Here is a 16,523-nt window from a genome sequence, read left to right as displayed (position 1 = left end):
ATGTGGCATGGAAAAGAGCTAGGAAAACATTTTATTTAACTAATGACAAACTTGAATTTAGAAAGCATAACATCTTAAAATTACCCTATGATGAAAGGTTTTTCGATGTTCCTGAAATTTTAAAGCTTTTTAACATAAATGTTGTTTTCAGTTATATTAATGTCAAGAGTTTAGTAATCAAAAATTCTCCTAAAGATCTTCCAGGCTGCATATATCAAATTCCTTGCAAAAAGTGTGATAAAGTCTGTTACGGACAGACCGGTAAGTGTCTTTCACAACGTCTCAAACAGCACCAATATTCTGTGAGAACTGGGCAAATATCGAATGCATTATTCGTACATATGAGAGATTTAGATCATCCTATTAACTGGAGTCAAGCAAGAGCCTTAATCCCATGTAATGACACAGTTCAAAGGAATATCATTGAATCCTGTTTCATCAAGTCAAATAATGGAAATGTTCTAAATTTCAGTCTTGGTTTATTTAAACTTGATGCCTTCATAATGAAAAAAGTTGTAGATATATATAAGCAACAAAATTAATATATTCAGTTTTTACATGTTTTGAATTGTACAGATAATTGGTAGTTTCTATTAGGGTTAAATCTATGTTTTGGTTTGTGACCGTGTGATATCCGATAATCCTGGATTATCTTCTTAACTTTTACCCTTTTAACAATTAACCATCTGGTATTTTTGATCTCTTGTTTACCTGATAACTTTCTCTCCAATTGTATTTCATTCGTTCCTTGACAATGTCTTAGTAAAGACGAAAGCGCTTGGATTTCTGACTATCATTTTCCTTTGGTCTTCGTTATATAATATATATATATATATATATATATATATATATATTTATATAAAATAATATACATATAAATATATATATATATATATATATATATATATATATATATATATATATATAGTGTATATATATATATATATATATATATATATATATATATATATATATATATATTTTTATATACATATATATTATTTATATATACATATATATATATATAATTATAATATAATTACTATATTTTATATATATACACACATATATATATAATTATATATTATATATATATATATATAGATATATATATATATATATATATGTAAAATACATTCAGATATTACATATAAATATATATGTGTGTGTATGAGTATATGGTTCTAGGGTATTTGCATCCTGGATAACTGTACCCCGGGCAAAAACCTCCAGGTAAAAGGAGTCCGTAGCATTTGACTACAGCACTTTTGCGAACCGGCCACTTGTTTCCCTGTATAAGCATTTCAGTTTAGATGTGATATCTTGTTGTCTTATCACTGTGCCATGAACATGTCCATAAAATACCCTGTCTTTACATTCCATGCAGTAAGTGTGAGCAGCACTGGGGAGTTTGTGGATTTCTTTATTATGGCGACTAATCTTTGGGTGGAGAATAGAATAGAACATACGGCCAAAGGCCAAGCTGGGACCTATGAGGTCATTCAGCGCTGAAATAGAAACTGACGGTAAGAAGTTTGAAAAGTGCAACAGGAGGACAACCTCGCGGTTGCAATATGAATCAAATGATAGGAGAAGATGAGTAGGAGGATGGAAGAAAGGGAATATAAACGGAGGTACAGTAAAAAAAAAGGAATGTAAAGCAGGTGTAGCTAGTTGCCGAAGGGACGCCGCAAAAAAGCCTTAATCAATACCAAATTTATGCTATCTTCTGTCGCGTAGTGTTTTTACGAGCAACTGTCGGTTCCCGGGCCAAATGATAGAGTCCGCTTTCATTAGAGGAACAAAAGCTATAACTATCTCTAAGGGTCGTGGAATGTCGATGCCCTCGACAATACATTTCTACAGGAAGCATTAAGGAATGCTGAAAAAAGAATCCTGGCTAGTTGTCACCTGATCATTACCCTACGGCCTCCCTTATGAAGAGCTTCTAATTGATTCACTCGCCCAACCCTCTCTCTCTCTTCTCTCTCTCTATCTCTTCTCTCCTCTCTCCATAATTATATATATAATTAATATATATATAAATATATATATATATATATATATATATATATATAATATAACGTAAATAAATTATAGATAGATATATATATATAGATATATTATATATATATATATATATATTATATATTACATACATACATACATTCATATATCTAACATATACACACATATATGTGTGCATGTGTGTAATCTGATCTACCACACAGACAGAAAATTAGACTGATTGATGAAAAAAGTGGATTACTCATAAAAACATTAAAATAGATCAAACGTTTTGCGAAGATTACCCTGTGAAAAACTAAAAACTGAATGGAAATAGCTTCTGTTGAAAATAAAATTTAGGTCAAAGGCCAAACACTGGGACTTATAAGGTCACTCAGCACTGAAACGAAAATTGACAGTAAAAGGTTTGAAAGGCGTAACAGGAGGAAAACCTCAAAGCAGTTGCACTATGAAACAATTGTTAGAAGAGGGTGGACAGTAAGATGGAAGAAAGAGAATATGAATAGAGGTACAACAAATGGATTGAGAGTGGTTGCAGCTAGGGGCCGAAGGGACGCTGCAAAGACCCTTAAGTAATGCCTACATTGCACCGAATGAGGTGCACTGACGGCGCTACCCCCCTGCGAAGATCGTGTCATCTGGGATGAGTTGACTTCAGAACGGAATCTCCAATGAGTTTTATCATTTCGTGTCATCTCGGATTAGTTGAATTCAGAACGACATCTCCAGAATATTTTCTTATTTCAAATGAAACTGTTGGCTAATGAATTGAGTGTTTCCCTTCAAATTATAAGTGTAAACAAACAGACAAACTGGAAAAGTGTAGAAACCTAACAGCCATATAAACTGGCAGGTGAGAGCGACCAAAGGACAAAGGAAAGAGACGAAAACAAGAGGGAGAGAAGGAAGCACGCTGGCCAGATTAATGTTTTATAGCTGTAGGACACTTTTATGGTCACTCATATAGCCTTTGTCACAAGGATTTAGGCACTGGGGCACTCCAGGGAACCTTCTGTGGTCAAAACTTCTCGTTTTTCTTTTTTCTTTTTTTTTTTTTTTGCTTTTTTATCCTCTGTTTTCTTTACCTCTTCATCAAAGTTTATTGTCCTGTACCTTCTTTTCTGAGCAGCTCCTATACCAAGGATATAAACAATCACTTTCGTCAGTCATGGTTTAGTTTAACGCACGCACAACTAATACACAGATAAATTCAAAGCCGAGTCGGTATTTTCCAGGAAATGCCGATATAAAAAGAAGTTACAGCTCAAATATCAAACAGCAGGAAAAAAGAAAATACCAAAGCGAAAATCAACATGTTAATCTCTGCACTTGACTAACTTTGTGATTAGGATATCTCCAAAGTCCTTTCCCTAGTTTTTACAAAAAAAAAAAAAAAAAAAAAAAGTGGGGGGGGAGAAGATACAATGAAAAAACTATCTGACAGAACACACACTGATATAAAATCTACACAATGTAAATAGCAACTATAAAAGTGAAAAGTGTAGTGCAAGACCTTGCACTTCTATTTTAAAGCTCTTTCAAACAATCCACATGTAAGAGAAAACTGTTACATATACGAATCGATTTTACCAATAGATAATAAAGAAAACGGGTAAAAATTGCGCAGAAATTTCTTCGGCACAATCAAGTTTTCTGTAAAACGTATGATATATACTGTACGAGCCGCTGCCCATGAAACTTTCAGCAACGGCCAGGTCCTATAGCGTTACCAGAAGCACGAGCAGGCTAACTTTAACAAAGCGTGTGATAATGTATGAGCCGCGGCCCAAGAAACTTTAACCATGGCCTGGTGGTAGTCTGTACTATGGCATTGCCAGACACACGATCATGGCAAAATTAAATCTTAAATAAAATACAAACTACAGAGGCTAGAAGGCTGCAATTTGGTATGTTTGATGATTGGAGGGTGGATGATCAAAGTATCAATTTGCAGCCCTCTAGCCTCAGTAGTTTTTGAGATCTAAGGGCGGACAGAAAAAGTGCGGACGGACAGACAGGTTTTTTTTTATTTACAGAAAACTTAAAGGCACCATAAACAACGATCTTCATGTCTAAGGGTAAACAGAAGATGGGGAGAAGCAATCCCAGATGAATTTAGGTAAGAGCATCAGAAAAGAAATAAAAGAAGCGAGATAATATTTACACTCGTCCGTTTCTGACTGAAATATCCTTGGAATACCTCGAGCAGAATGAGGTCAAGGCGCACATATCCGGGATGACATAAAAACGTTGCTTTAATTTTGTGAACTGTAATTACGCGGATTCTAAAAGGTTTCCAGAGACGATATTATTCAATCTTATCGTCATACTGGTATGGGAACAATCAATCCTCTGTGGTTATTTCACTCAAGTGCGGAAAAAAGAACGCTGATAAAAACTTTAGTGTTTTCTCCATTACTAACTGCGCTGGTGCTTATTCTGATTTTCTAATCTGTTTTTGTCTGTCGCAAGTAACATGAACGACTTGAATTCATGGGATTTTGCAAAGTATCTACCTATTTGTTGAGTGATTTTATAAGACGGATGTTTACAGTGTGATTGCATAAAAAATGAATATCATAAAAAAAAATTTTTTTTAATGAATTTAACGTCGATGAAGCAAAGGAAGCAACGATGCTCTTGGATAAATCTTTCCTCCAGTCACTTCATAACTAAATATATTCATGCCTTTTTGTAACAGTATCTAATCTATGTGATCAGGTTAACACTATTCCCAGCCTTTTTTCATCATTTTTTCTATTGCCTCAGCCTAGATTATTAAATGTTCACGGGAACATGATATAAAACTGAGAATTTCTTATAAATAATATGTCTTGAAAAGCAACGTTCAGAAGTTTAATTAACATCTATATATATACATATATATATATATATATATATATATATATATATATATATATATATATATGTGTGTGTGCGTGTGTGTGTGTGTGTGTGTGCGCGTGTGTATGTATAATGTGTCTGAGATAAATAAACTTCTGAATGTTGTTTTTCAGGACATCTTATTATATTATACATACATATATATATCTATTTATATTATAAATTTATATATATATATATATAATATATATATATATATATATATATATATATATATGCATCTATATCCTCCCTTCGAATATTAGAAATAAATTACTGCAAATTCCTTACTAACTTGATCAATGACCAATGACCAATATGATCTGGAGGGGCTGTATGAACAAAGGCCATTCTCCAAACTAACAAGATATGCCAAATGTTAACCAAACTTGCTTCATACTTCACGACATCTCATCATGGCATATACCTTCACATATCCAGGAGCCGCTGGTTTCATGGCTACGAAACTGGCAGTCATTGTTTACTTCTCATCTTGCAGTAAACCAGGTTACTTCCGATAGAACAGATACACTGAAAGGAGTATCTGTGCAATTACTCAACGATTCATAATCTACTCCAAGAAGCGATTGGAATCAACAAGTAGAAAATGTACCGAACTTTTTTCGGCGCAATCGAGTTTTCTGTACGGCGTATAATCATGGCCACCGCAACTAGATCTATCTTTCGGTAGTCTCGAAAACGATGCATGAGCCGTGGCCCATGAAACTTTAACCATGGCCCAGTGGTGGCATGTCGTATGTCGTTGCCAGCGCACGATTGTAACTATCTTTAACCTTAATTGAAATACAAACTACTGAGGTTAGGGGATTGCAATTTGGTATGTTTGATGAATGAATGGTGGATGATCAACATACCAATTTACAGACCTCTAGCCTCAGTCCTTTTTAAGATCTGAGGGTGGACAGAAAACGTGCGGACGGACAGGCAGAGTCTTCGCATTAGTTTTCTTTTACTGAAAACTAAAAAGGTCATATATAGAGACCGTTAATTCGTCTAAGATCTGAAACCGACACATGGGGCATTTGCGGTTGCCATAAATATATTCATTCCTCAGGTGCATCTATAGTAGAGCCACATCAACCGTGCATTTGATGTCTAGGCCAGTCCCTTACGACGCTCCTGATTGGCTGTAGATGAGCCAATCACAGGGCTGGAAACTCTCAATCTCTCGAGAGAGTTCACATAAGATGTATGTTCCACCTCTCCTGAAAGACGTACCCCTCAGGAGAGGTGGAACATAGATCCTACCCATGTGAAATCTCGAGAGAGGCTGAGAGTTTTCAGCCCTGTGATTGGCTTATCAGCAGCCAATCAGGAGCGTCGTAAGGGACTGGCCTAGACATCAAATGCAGTCTGTCAACAGAGGAGTCCTGAGCAGGTTTTTAAAAATATAAACAAACGTCGTCTGGAAATGAATTTGTGGGAGAAAAATGTACAAGTGAATAAGCAGGTACGGAGGAATCCCCAACGACAAGACTTCTTTTACAAAAAGAAACGGGGTCACCTTAAAGAAGAAAAGATCTTCATGGCTATACACGAAGAGACGTAAAGGACCTGAGGCCCACAGACACATTTATTCCCAAGCACGCATCCATCTCTATCCATCCAGAAACAACGACATTAAATAGTTTTTAGAAATATCTGAACATGAAAAGGAGCGAAACTGTCTCTCCCAATCCTGACTTACCTGGGTGTTGATCCTAAGTTTATTCATCGCCTGCAGAGCAACGCTGGCGTGGTCCGGCGTTGCGTGGAAATGATGAGTAGGCGGCTGCGTTGGCGTCCCGGCGGGAGTTCCAGGCGTTCCTACTTCGACACTCATTATGGATAAGCGCGGACTTCGCAGTGAACGAATGCAAGGACTATAAGTGGATGAGCCTTCTAGGATATCACAGTGCTAGACGATGAATGTTATTGTCGAGTGTTTCTTTCGGTTTTCCCTCCTCAAGAACGCTGTGTCTGTCTGTGTCGGTTATTTACAGGAACTGTGTTTGTGTTGATTTGTCTCATACGGTGGAACAAATGAATGACGCATTCACTACGAAATACGAGTTCTCGTTCAAGAGGCTTAACCTCAATGCTAAGGGCAGTGTGCAGCAGCCATGACACCAACAACAACAACAACAACAACACACGACGTATTTCTCTAGCAGTTGTTTCACTTCCGACAGCGCTCGCTGCTCTTATGTAACCTGGATGTATTTGATTAGATATAAAATGGGAACTCCTCCTGTAACCAGGAAAAGCTTTTTATGATATTGACGGAATAATGTGCTCAATTTTCCGCTCCTTTACGAGTGGCGTTCAGAGTTTATTAAAAATGGAATAGCCGCAGAACGTGGCTTTTGTATAAATGAGTCTAGGCTTGTTCTGCGGACAGAACCCCGTAAGAAGAGCCCGACAGACTCAGGAAAATGACCTGTCCTTGAGTCGCAGTTAAAGGATTCGTTAAATAATAAGGAAGAGGACCTGAATGTATATAAGAGGAGCACAGCCCCCGAGTACCATGAAATAATGAGACTATGAAAAAGAATGAAGGAAAGTAGGAAACTGGAAGAGCTTTTCCTACTTCAAGTGAGAGGTCCCTCTCCCTCTCTCTCTCTCTCGGAAGGATTTAAAGCTGACGACCTACGAGAGATGTGGAGAGGATTTCCCTTCTGGGATTTACCTCGGGCGATTTCTCTCTCGGCTTTTGTCCGTGAAATCTTTTCAGAGTAATAGTAATAACGATGATAATTATAATAATTATAATATCATTACACTGTCAACAGACACAGAGTACGGTATTTTTATGGAGAAATAAGTGACAAAGATTTTTAGCATGAAGATTTTAATGTTTATTGATGACTTAAGATGAGAAATCTGTCTTTCTAAAGGTTTTAAACGAATCGGTGGTTAGCAATATTCATGAATATGCAATTACGGTAACTCTGTCATGAGAATCTCATGAGATCCGGTTTGCAAAGAAAGGTTTACGCGGGCTTTGTGTCTCATTCCTGACTTTGAAAAGGATAGAATGACGAGAAGTTTCTTTGTCTCTTCCGATGAAAACAAGGACAAGGATATTGCAGTTGGTAAGAATGATGACAGCTTCTCGTCTCTCGTTACTGGTGAGGTTTCTTCAGAATTCTTCTGGCAATATGGGTATATCTAATTGCACGAGCCACGTGCTTTCCGCGGTGAATTTGTACTCTCGAATGATTCAGAATAGTAAGTCTTCAGAATGTGCAAGTTCCGTGAAATAGCTCTCGGTACACCGTAACAGCGTGTTATAAATCTCAAAAGTCGAATTGAAATTCTTTCTCCCTCGTTCTCTTGAGTTCAAGAGATCTTCCCAAACGGTTCCTGGCATTCTTTTCTAGTCCCTTCTACAGCGAAAGTGTCTACAGTTAAAGCTTGAGTCTGTCACGTAAGAGCTATTACTATAAATTCGGCTACCAGTACATTCGTCGGCATCCTACTCGGAGTTTTTGCTCCGCTCGAGCAACTACCTCCTCTCGACGGGACGGGGCAACTGAGAACTCATCCTCCTTGACGTCCATACAAATGCTCTGACATCACGGTACTTGAAGTCGTGCCATTTCAGTGCTGCTTCTCGTCATATTTTTCTCTCGTGAGAAATTTCTCTTTTGGGCGTCATGTTAATACTAAGCTACTTTCTTTCCTTTTAGTTTTTTCTACATTGAAAAGAAAAACGAGAACCGAAAGTTTTCACGCCCTGACTTTCACTTCACTTTGAGACAACACTCGATCACAACAATGAGACAATTTCAGGACTTGGTTGGTGCTTTCGAAAATAACAACAGAAAAACACTCCTGTCTTTTGGGTCAAGAGACGGTAATTTCGCTGATCAAATTCATCTACACTAGAACACCAAAAAATTCATTTAAAACATTTCAAAGTCAGCAAAAATTGAGCCAAAATTTTTTCGAAATTCATTCGAAGACAAAAAAATGTTGGTTTATCAAAAATTGGTGTTTCAAAATCAATTCACATGCTTTGCCATACAATTAATTGAGTCTGCTGGCAGTTTTTAATTCGAACTAGCAGTCAATTCCATACTCAAGTGACGAATGAAATCCCAGTGCTTTACTCAAGGAGGCAGTCGGGATAATCCAGCGCAGTTAACCCTGAAACAGAAAAAATACATCATTAATGGATGAAAACGATCCTCTTTTTTATTATATATATATATATATATATATATATATATATATATATATATATATATATATATATATATTCTTTTTTTAAATTATATATGTTGGTTCACTGTCTGATCAAGCTACTCAGTAAAGCTTGCTTTTCATCGTCTTAGTTTTCCTCATTTGTCATGAAAATGTCACAAGCCTGGAATAGTTATAAGGTGTCTATACTCTGTTTTTTTCCATCTGTCCTCCCGCCTGTGGTGTTTGCGTATGGTAACACTGCGTCCCGGGCTCTAGATAGTTACATTCAGCTTACATTCAACAATTATAATAATGTCCTATTTTGAATATTAACAGTGTAATTCGAATACAGAAAATTATTTAAACACTTTTCAATTGCAAATGTACACCCAGATATCCTTTTATTTACCTAAAACTTACTCATAGCGTAACTATTTAAAGCCTGAGACGCAGTGTTACCATACGAAAACATCACAGGTGTCTAGTATATGATTGATTGAATATAGAATTTAGGCCAAAGGCCAAGCACTGGTACCCATGAGGTCATTCCGCGCTGAAAAGGAAATTGACAGTAAAAAGTATGAAAGTTGTAACAAGAGGAAAACCTCGCAGTTGCACTATGAATCAATTGTTAGGAGAGGATGGAAAGTAAGATGGAAGAAAGTGAACATGAAAGGAGGTACAGTAAAAGGAATTAAAAAGGTTGCAAATAGGGGCCGAAGGCATACTGCAAAGAACCTAAAGTAATGCCTACAGCGCACCGAATGAGGTATGCTGAAGGCACTACCCCCTACGGAGTGGACCTTGATATAAAGCATGCAAACAAACGCATTATGCAAATTAAATTGTGATTATGCTTTTTCATGTCATCCTTTAGAAAGCATACAGGTAATATAAGCAGATGTCAGTACTGCACTGTAGCCTTTACTTAACTGGTAAGCCATATAACGAAGACACGGGACAACGTACCCAGATCGTATGTTACAAGCGTACACTGAAGGTACCCCGAGAGAAGAAGTTAAGTACACCTCGGTCTAAAGAAGTCTTGAACCTAAATGTAATTAATTTACACGCCGCGTGTGTCAGCAACAAGTCTTTCAAGCCTGAACACGTACCCCGGAGGATGCTCATTAAACGAAGCCATAGGTCACACATACAACCTTGATCAACAGAAGGCTCCGGTTCTGAGGGATAAAAGGCTTAAATAAAGAAGGTCTGCTTCCTCTTTTCGGGAAAGTATTCTAAACGTACCCTAGGTTACGAGATTGAAGATGGAAATGTGTGTGTGAGAGAGAGAGAGAGAGAGAGAGAGAGAGAGAGAGAGAGAGCACGAGTATAATACCAGTCCGCCAGAAACAAGGAAACGAAGAACTGACAAATCTCGTGTTTAACATTCCTCCATCAGACTCAAGTGATAAAACAAATCTAGTTAAAATATAATGAAACTTCCGTGAGGACGAGAAGGCAAAACAACTAAAAAATCTACTTAAACCTTGTTTATAAATGTTATCTACAAGCATATTATTCATCCTCTGTATATCTGGAGTGTACTGTTAAGGAAGTTTTTACCAAATCTTATTACACTACAGTGTACTTAAATACATCATCTATTTACAAGCATTAATCTTAATATTATTATATATATATATTAATTATATATATATATATATTACTATATATATATATATATATATATGAAATTTTATAATATATATATATATATAGATATATATATATTATTCATATATGCTTAAAAATCATAGTAGAGGCGCGTGACTTTATTATGTAAGACAGTTTGAAAAGAGGGTTACACTGTAAACAAAAAGAACAAGAATACCAGACGGTTAACTGTTCGTTTTATTTACTTTGTAACCTTCTTTGAAACTGTCTCATTTGTGCTCTGACGATGCGCGAATAAACAACACACGCGAAAGCGCTTGGTACTGAGCTCCTGTCTGTCATTTTCCCGTGGTATTCGATTATATATATAATATATATATATATATATATATATATATATATATATATATATATATAGATATATATATATATACATAAATATATATATATATATGTGTGTGTGTGTGCGTGTGTGTGTATATATACATATATATATATGTGTGCGTATAGATCTATAATACACATACATACGTATGTATGTATGTATATATATAGTATATATATATATATATATATATATATATATATATATATATATATATAGTAAAATTACATTCACTTATGCATTATAAAAACTGACTATCTATGCGTGCTATTCTTACATTATTTTGTGAGCTTTTGAAGATATTCTCAATCCATATATTCTCTGGTGTATTGATTTGAAAATTATTTTATCAAAATGACTACAATAATTATGAATCACAACCCCATAAAAAGCTGGCTTCACCTTCCCTTCCCTATCAAAAGGTGATTAAACATATGTAAAGGTATTTTTTCATATTTCCTGTGATAAAATGGAATCGAATCCTGCCTTCTGAAACAAAACTGGATGAAGTATTGGTTTCTGTTTTTCTACGCTGCCTCATATTCAAGATTCAATGCCCTGAGCACAGAAATGAAACCCTTCACTGTGATACCTTCCATCGGATTTGCTGAAATAAGTTTAACTAGAACGTTCTCGATAACTTCTTCAGAAAGAAGTTAAGTATATCCTAGTGTAACCATACCACTGAGCTGATTAACAGCTCTGATATGGCAGACCCGAAGGAATAGATATTTTTACGTACCTAGGAACCAATGGTTACCTAGCAACAGGACCTACGGCTTATTGTGAGATCCGAACAACATTGTGTTGAGATATGAATTTCAAATCACCAGAAACAAATTCCTCTGAATCCACGTTGGCAGAGAGGGGAATCGAACTCGCGACTACCGAATCGGCAGGCAAGGACGTTAACCACTTGTCCCACGAGGAACTTAAAACTTCTTCAGAGCTACTGATAGTAGGTTAATGGTTCACAACTTCACAACTTCAGTGAGGTAGGGTTGCATGTGGAAAGGGAAATCCATCAAGCCATATTAGGTGGGGTTTTGGATGGACATCAAAGATAAACCGTTTTCCAGTCCGACCAATGCCTACCAGGTTAAAGTTGGCATAATCAAAATTCATTAAAAAAAGAGGTGATTCAGATTATAATGACCGAAACAAAAAGATGACAATAATTTTTATATCATTTTGATAAAATAATGAGGTTCCGTAGCTATTTTAGCAAGGATAGGCTACAGAACAGTAGAAATAATAATATAATAATAATAATAATAATAATAATTGCCTGTTGTATCACATTTACTTCGGTTACATGTAAAATACACAAATACAAAAAGACGAAGCCAAAAACAGAATCTAGATATACATGATGAAGAAATGCCATCAAGCAAAATGAATCGCCAAAAATACACATTGAAGGCAAGCCATCAAGCAAAATGAATCGCCAAAAATACACAATGAAGGCTAGCCAACAAGCAAAATGAATCGCCAAAAATACTCAACGAAGGCAAGCCATCAAGCAAAATGAATCTCCAAAAATACACAATGAAGGCAAGCCATCAAGCAAAATGAATCTCCAAAAATACACAATGAAGGCAAGCCATCAAGCAAAATGAATCTCCAAAAATACACAATGAAGGCAAGCCATCAAGCAAAAGAATCGATCAAAAAAATCCAATTGAAAAATCCACTTACAAAATGAAGGCAAGCCATCAAGCAAAATGAATCCCAAAAATACACAATTGAAGGCAAGCCATCCAAGCAAAATAATCTCCAAAATACACAATGAAGGCAAGCCATCAATCAAAATGAATCGCCAAAATAACCTCCACGGAAGGCAAGCCATCAAGCAAAATGAATCTCCAAAAATACACAATGAAGGCAAGCCATCAAGCAAAATGAATCTCCAAAAATACACAATGAAGGCAAGCCATCAAGCAAAATGAATCTCCAAAATACACAATGAAGGCAAGCCATCAAGCAAAATGAATCTCCAAAAATACACAATGAAGGCAAGCCATCAAGCAAATGAAAATCGGCAATAAGCAGAACCAAAAATTACAACAAACCAAAATAACAGCAATTGAAGGCAAGCCATCACGCCAAATGTAAAATCTCCAAAAAGTACAGCAATGACGGCGACGCATCAGCAAAAAAATGAATCTCCAAAAATACACAAGAAGGACAAGCAATCCCACAAAAGATCCAAAAATACACCCAATGAAGGCAACATCAAACAAAATGAATCTCCAAAATACACATGAAGGCAAGCCATCAAGCAATAAATCGGAACAAATAATACACATGAAGGCAAGCCTCTGCAAAATGAATCCCAAAAAATACACAATGAGGCAAGCCATCAAAAGCAATGAAGCAAGGCAAAAACCATCAAGCAATGAATCTCCAAAAAATACACATTGAAGGCAAGCCATCAGCAAAATGAATCTCCAAAAATACACAATGAAGGCAAAGCCACAAGCAAAATGAATCCCATACACATTGAGCAAGCCATCAAGCAAAATGAATCTCCAAAAATACACAATGAAGGCAAGCCATCAAGCAAAATGAATCTCCAAAAATACACAATGAAGGCAAGCCATCAAGCAAAATGAATCGCCAAAAATACACAATGAAGGCAAGCCATCAAGCAAAATGAATCTCCAAAAAAACCACATGAAGGCCAGCCTCAAGCAAAAAGAATCTCCAAAAAAAAATACACAATGAGGGCAAGCCATCAAGCAAAATGAATCGCCAACAATGAAGGCAAGCCATCAAGCAAAATGAATCTCCAAAAAATACACAATAGGCAAGCCATCAAGCAAAATGAATCGCCAAAAATACACAATGAAGGCAAGCCATCAAGCAAAATGAATCGCCAAAAATACACAAAGAACCGTGCAAACACCATTAGGTATTCAGCAGTTAAACATTGGAGGTAGTGCCTATGAGAACAAGGGCTCTCCATATCACTGAGAGAGAGAGAGAGAGAGAGAGAGAGAGAGAGAGAGAGAGAGAGAGAGAGAGAGGGAAATGACTTTTTCATTCTCCACTGAAGTCTCTCTCTCTCTCTCTCTCTCTCTCTCTCTCTCTCTCTCTCTCTGCAGATGGAAAATTGATCATCTTCTTCACTTCCACTCCCCACGTTTCCAATCTCTTTCCCATTCCATTCAGACCTTCCCTCTGCAGATGGAGAACTGATGAACTTCTAGTTTCGTTTACCTGGCCCCCTCTCTCTCTCTCTCTCTCTCTCTCTCTCTCTCTCTCTCTCTCTCTCTCTTATGCAAATGCATGCGTGATGATGGTCCATTCAGCAGTAGTGACTATTGACTATTTCGCCTACTAAATACAGTTTTCTGATGTTTGTCCTTCTAGGAAATTATAATCTACTACTAAAAGAGAAATGGCACCATTACTTTGTATATTATAGAAATAGCTTTTGTTCCATCCAAACTAAATTGGGCCTTCCATCGCCTCTCTTCAGGTTGGCTCAGTCTTAAAACTTGTCACGTCTGTATTTCTTGACACGCAAGCAATGTCATTATTATTAGCAAGCATTTATCGATGCCTCTTTGGCTGAAAATCAACGTAATTTATATTACATAATTTATGTTCGGTTTTTGTGTGCACCTTGTATCCACAAGCCTCAGTTTGAGCTCCACTTTACATTATTTTTCCAAACTCTCCACAAATACATTGTTCATTAATGCATTTCCTTCCCGTGACTTAGGTAAAGTCACAATTCGTATTTTCATCTTTTTGCTTGGGTGGAGATTTGGTCCCACATGTATTCACTTCAAGACTATTGCCATTTTTCTTACCGTACTTTTGTGCACAATAGTCAAACGAGTTTATTTCACTTGGAAAGATCTTTTCTTGAGAACTTGTTTTACGTGCAGTATCATACAGTTGGTTAGACATTATAAATATAAAAACTTCCAACATGCCACAGAGCTGAATTTCTTTTCTCTCTCTCTCTCTCTCTCTCTCTCTCTCTCTCTCTCTCTCTCTCTCTCTCTCTCTCCCCGCCCATGCAGTATTGGCAAACATTTGAGTTGAGTGTTTTTTCAACTTTCATACATTTTTCTCTCTCTCTCTCTCTCTCTCTCTCTCTCTGTATATACATACACACACACACATACACATATATAGACTATAGATATATATATATATATATATATATATATATATATATATATATATATAACTATAAAATACACACACACGCATATATATATATATATATATATATATATATATATATATATATAGAGAGAGAGAGAGAGAGAGGAGAGAGAGATAGAGAGAGAGAGAGAGAGAGAGAGAGAGAATGTATGAAAGTAAAAAAAAAAAAAAAAAAAAAAAAAAAAGGACTTTCAAATGTGTGCCAATACTGCAGGGGCGGGAAGAAAGTATTGGTAAGGCTTCTTCGTAACCACACTAAAAATAAGGGTCATTGTGAAGGTGGCATGCTGGGAAAAGTTAGCTGGGGAAGGTGTGGGAAGACTGAGTAAGATGAGTGGGGTTGGGGGGGGGGGGGGTTGTTGGTAGGCGTTCCTTTGTCTTCTTGAAAGCTATTGTTACTGTTATTAGCTTAAAAGCACTCTGTCATCTTGCTCCTCAGCACACATCACTTTGTTCATCTGTCTTAATTTGCTGAGACAGATGTGTCGTCAGTACAGTAATGTATGGTAGAAAAGAGGGCTGGGCGAGCACTCCTGGTATTTGTAAACTTTTGCTCTTTGGACATCGTTTTTGACTGGATGACAGAAGTATGAGTCATGATGACATCATGAAAGTTTCATCTCTCATTAGCTGAATTTGAAAACTACCAGTGTTTATTGTAGTAAAGCACACTCTGCTCCTTGGCTCAGTTGCAAATCGTTTCTCACTATTCATTGTCTGAACAACTGCTCACTGACCAAGCGTGGCGACACTTTCCTTTCAAAAGTGGATTTTGTTGCGGTGCCTCCAATGTTGCAGGTGCTGTATCTTCCGCGTGTAGTGCAATGTATTTTGTGTATGGACCCACAGCATCCTAAGATGATCAGGGAAGTGCAGACCCTTCAAAACAAGTTGGCAATTGCCAATAGAATTAAGCCCAGCTATACTCTGTTTTTTCCATCTCTCCATCCGCCTGTAGTGTTTTCGCATGGTAACACTGCGTCCCGGGCTTTAAATAGTTACGCTATGTGTAAGTTTTAGGTAAATAAAAGGATATCTGGGTGTACATTTGCAACTGAAAAGTGTTTTAAAAATCCACTGTATGCCAATTACACCGTTTATATTCGAAATAGGATATTATCTAAAGCCTGGGACGCAGTGTTACCATGCGCAAACACCACAGGCGGATGGACAGATGGTTGATGGCGCACATGGAGGAGTATGGCAAGGCCCTAAGGACAAGCTCAAGACG

The 16,523-nt window shown here is 36.7% G+C and overlaps 1 protein-coding gene across 4 annotated transcripts in view; it reads right to left on the bottom strand.

Annotated features, from left to right (window-relative positions):
- LOC135200999 (kelch-like protein 17) overlaps nucleotides 1–16,523 on the bottom strand; it is a 148,790-nt gene that overhangs the window by 78,499 nt on the left and 53,768 nt on the right. For 3 of the 4 annotated variants that reach the window (XM_064229808.1, XM_064229807.1, XM_064229810.1), the window contains exon 2: nucleotides 6,620–9,063. In XM_064229808.1, coding sequence (XP_064085878.1) covers nucleotides 6,620–6,754 — 135 coding nt within the window. In that variant the 5' untranslated portion in view covers nucleotides 6,755–9,063. The remainder of the gene's footprint in view (nucleotides 1–6,619; nucleotides 9,064–16,523) is intronic. The other variant, XM_064229809.1, reaches the window with a different exon arrangement.

The sequence above is a fragment of the Macrobrachium nipponense genome, chromosome 27, assembly GCF_015104395.2.
Source record: "Macrobrachium nipponense isolate FS-2020 chromosome 27, ASM1510439v2, whole genome shotgun sequence".
NCBI lineage: Eukaryota > Metazoa > Arthropoda > Malacostraca > Decapoda > Palaemonidae > Macrobrachium > Macrobrachium nipponense.
This window is presented reverse-complemented; position numbering and strand designations above follow the sequence as displayed.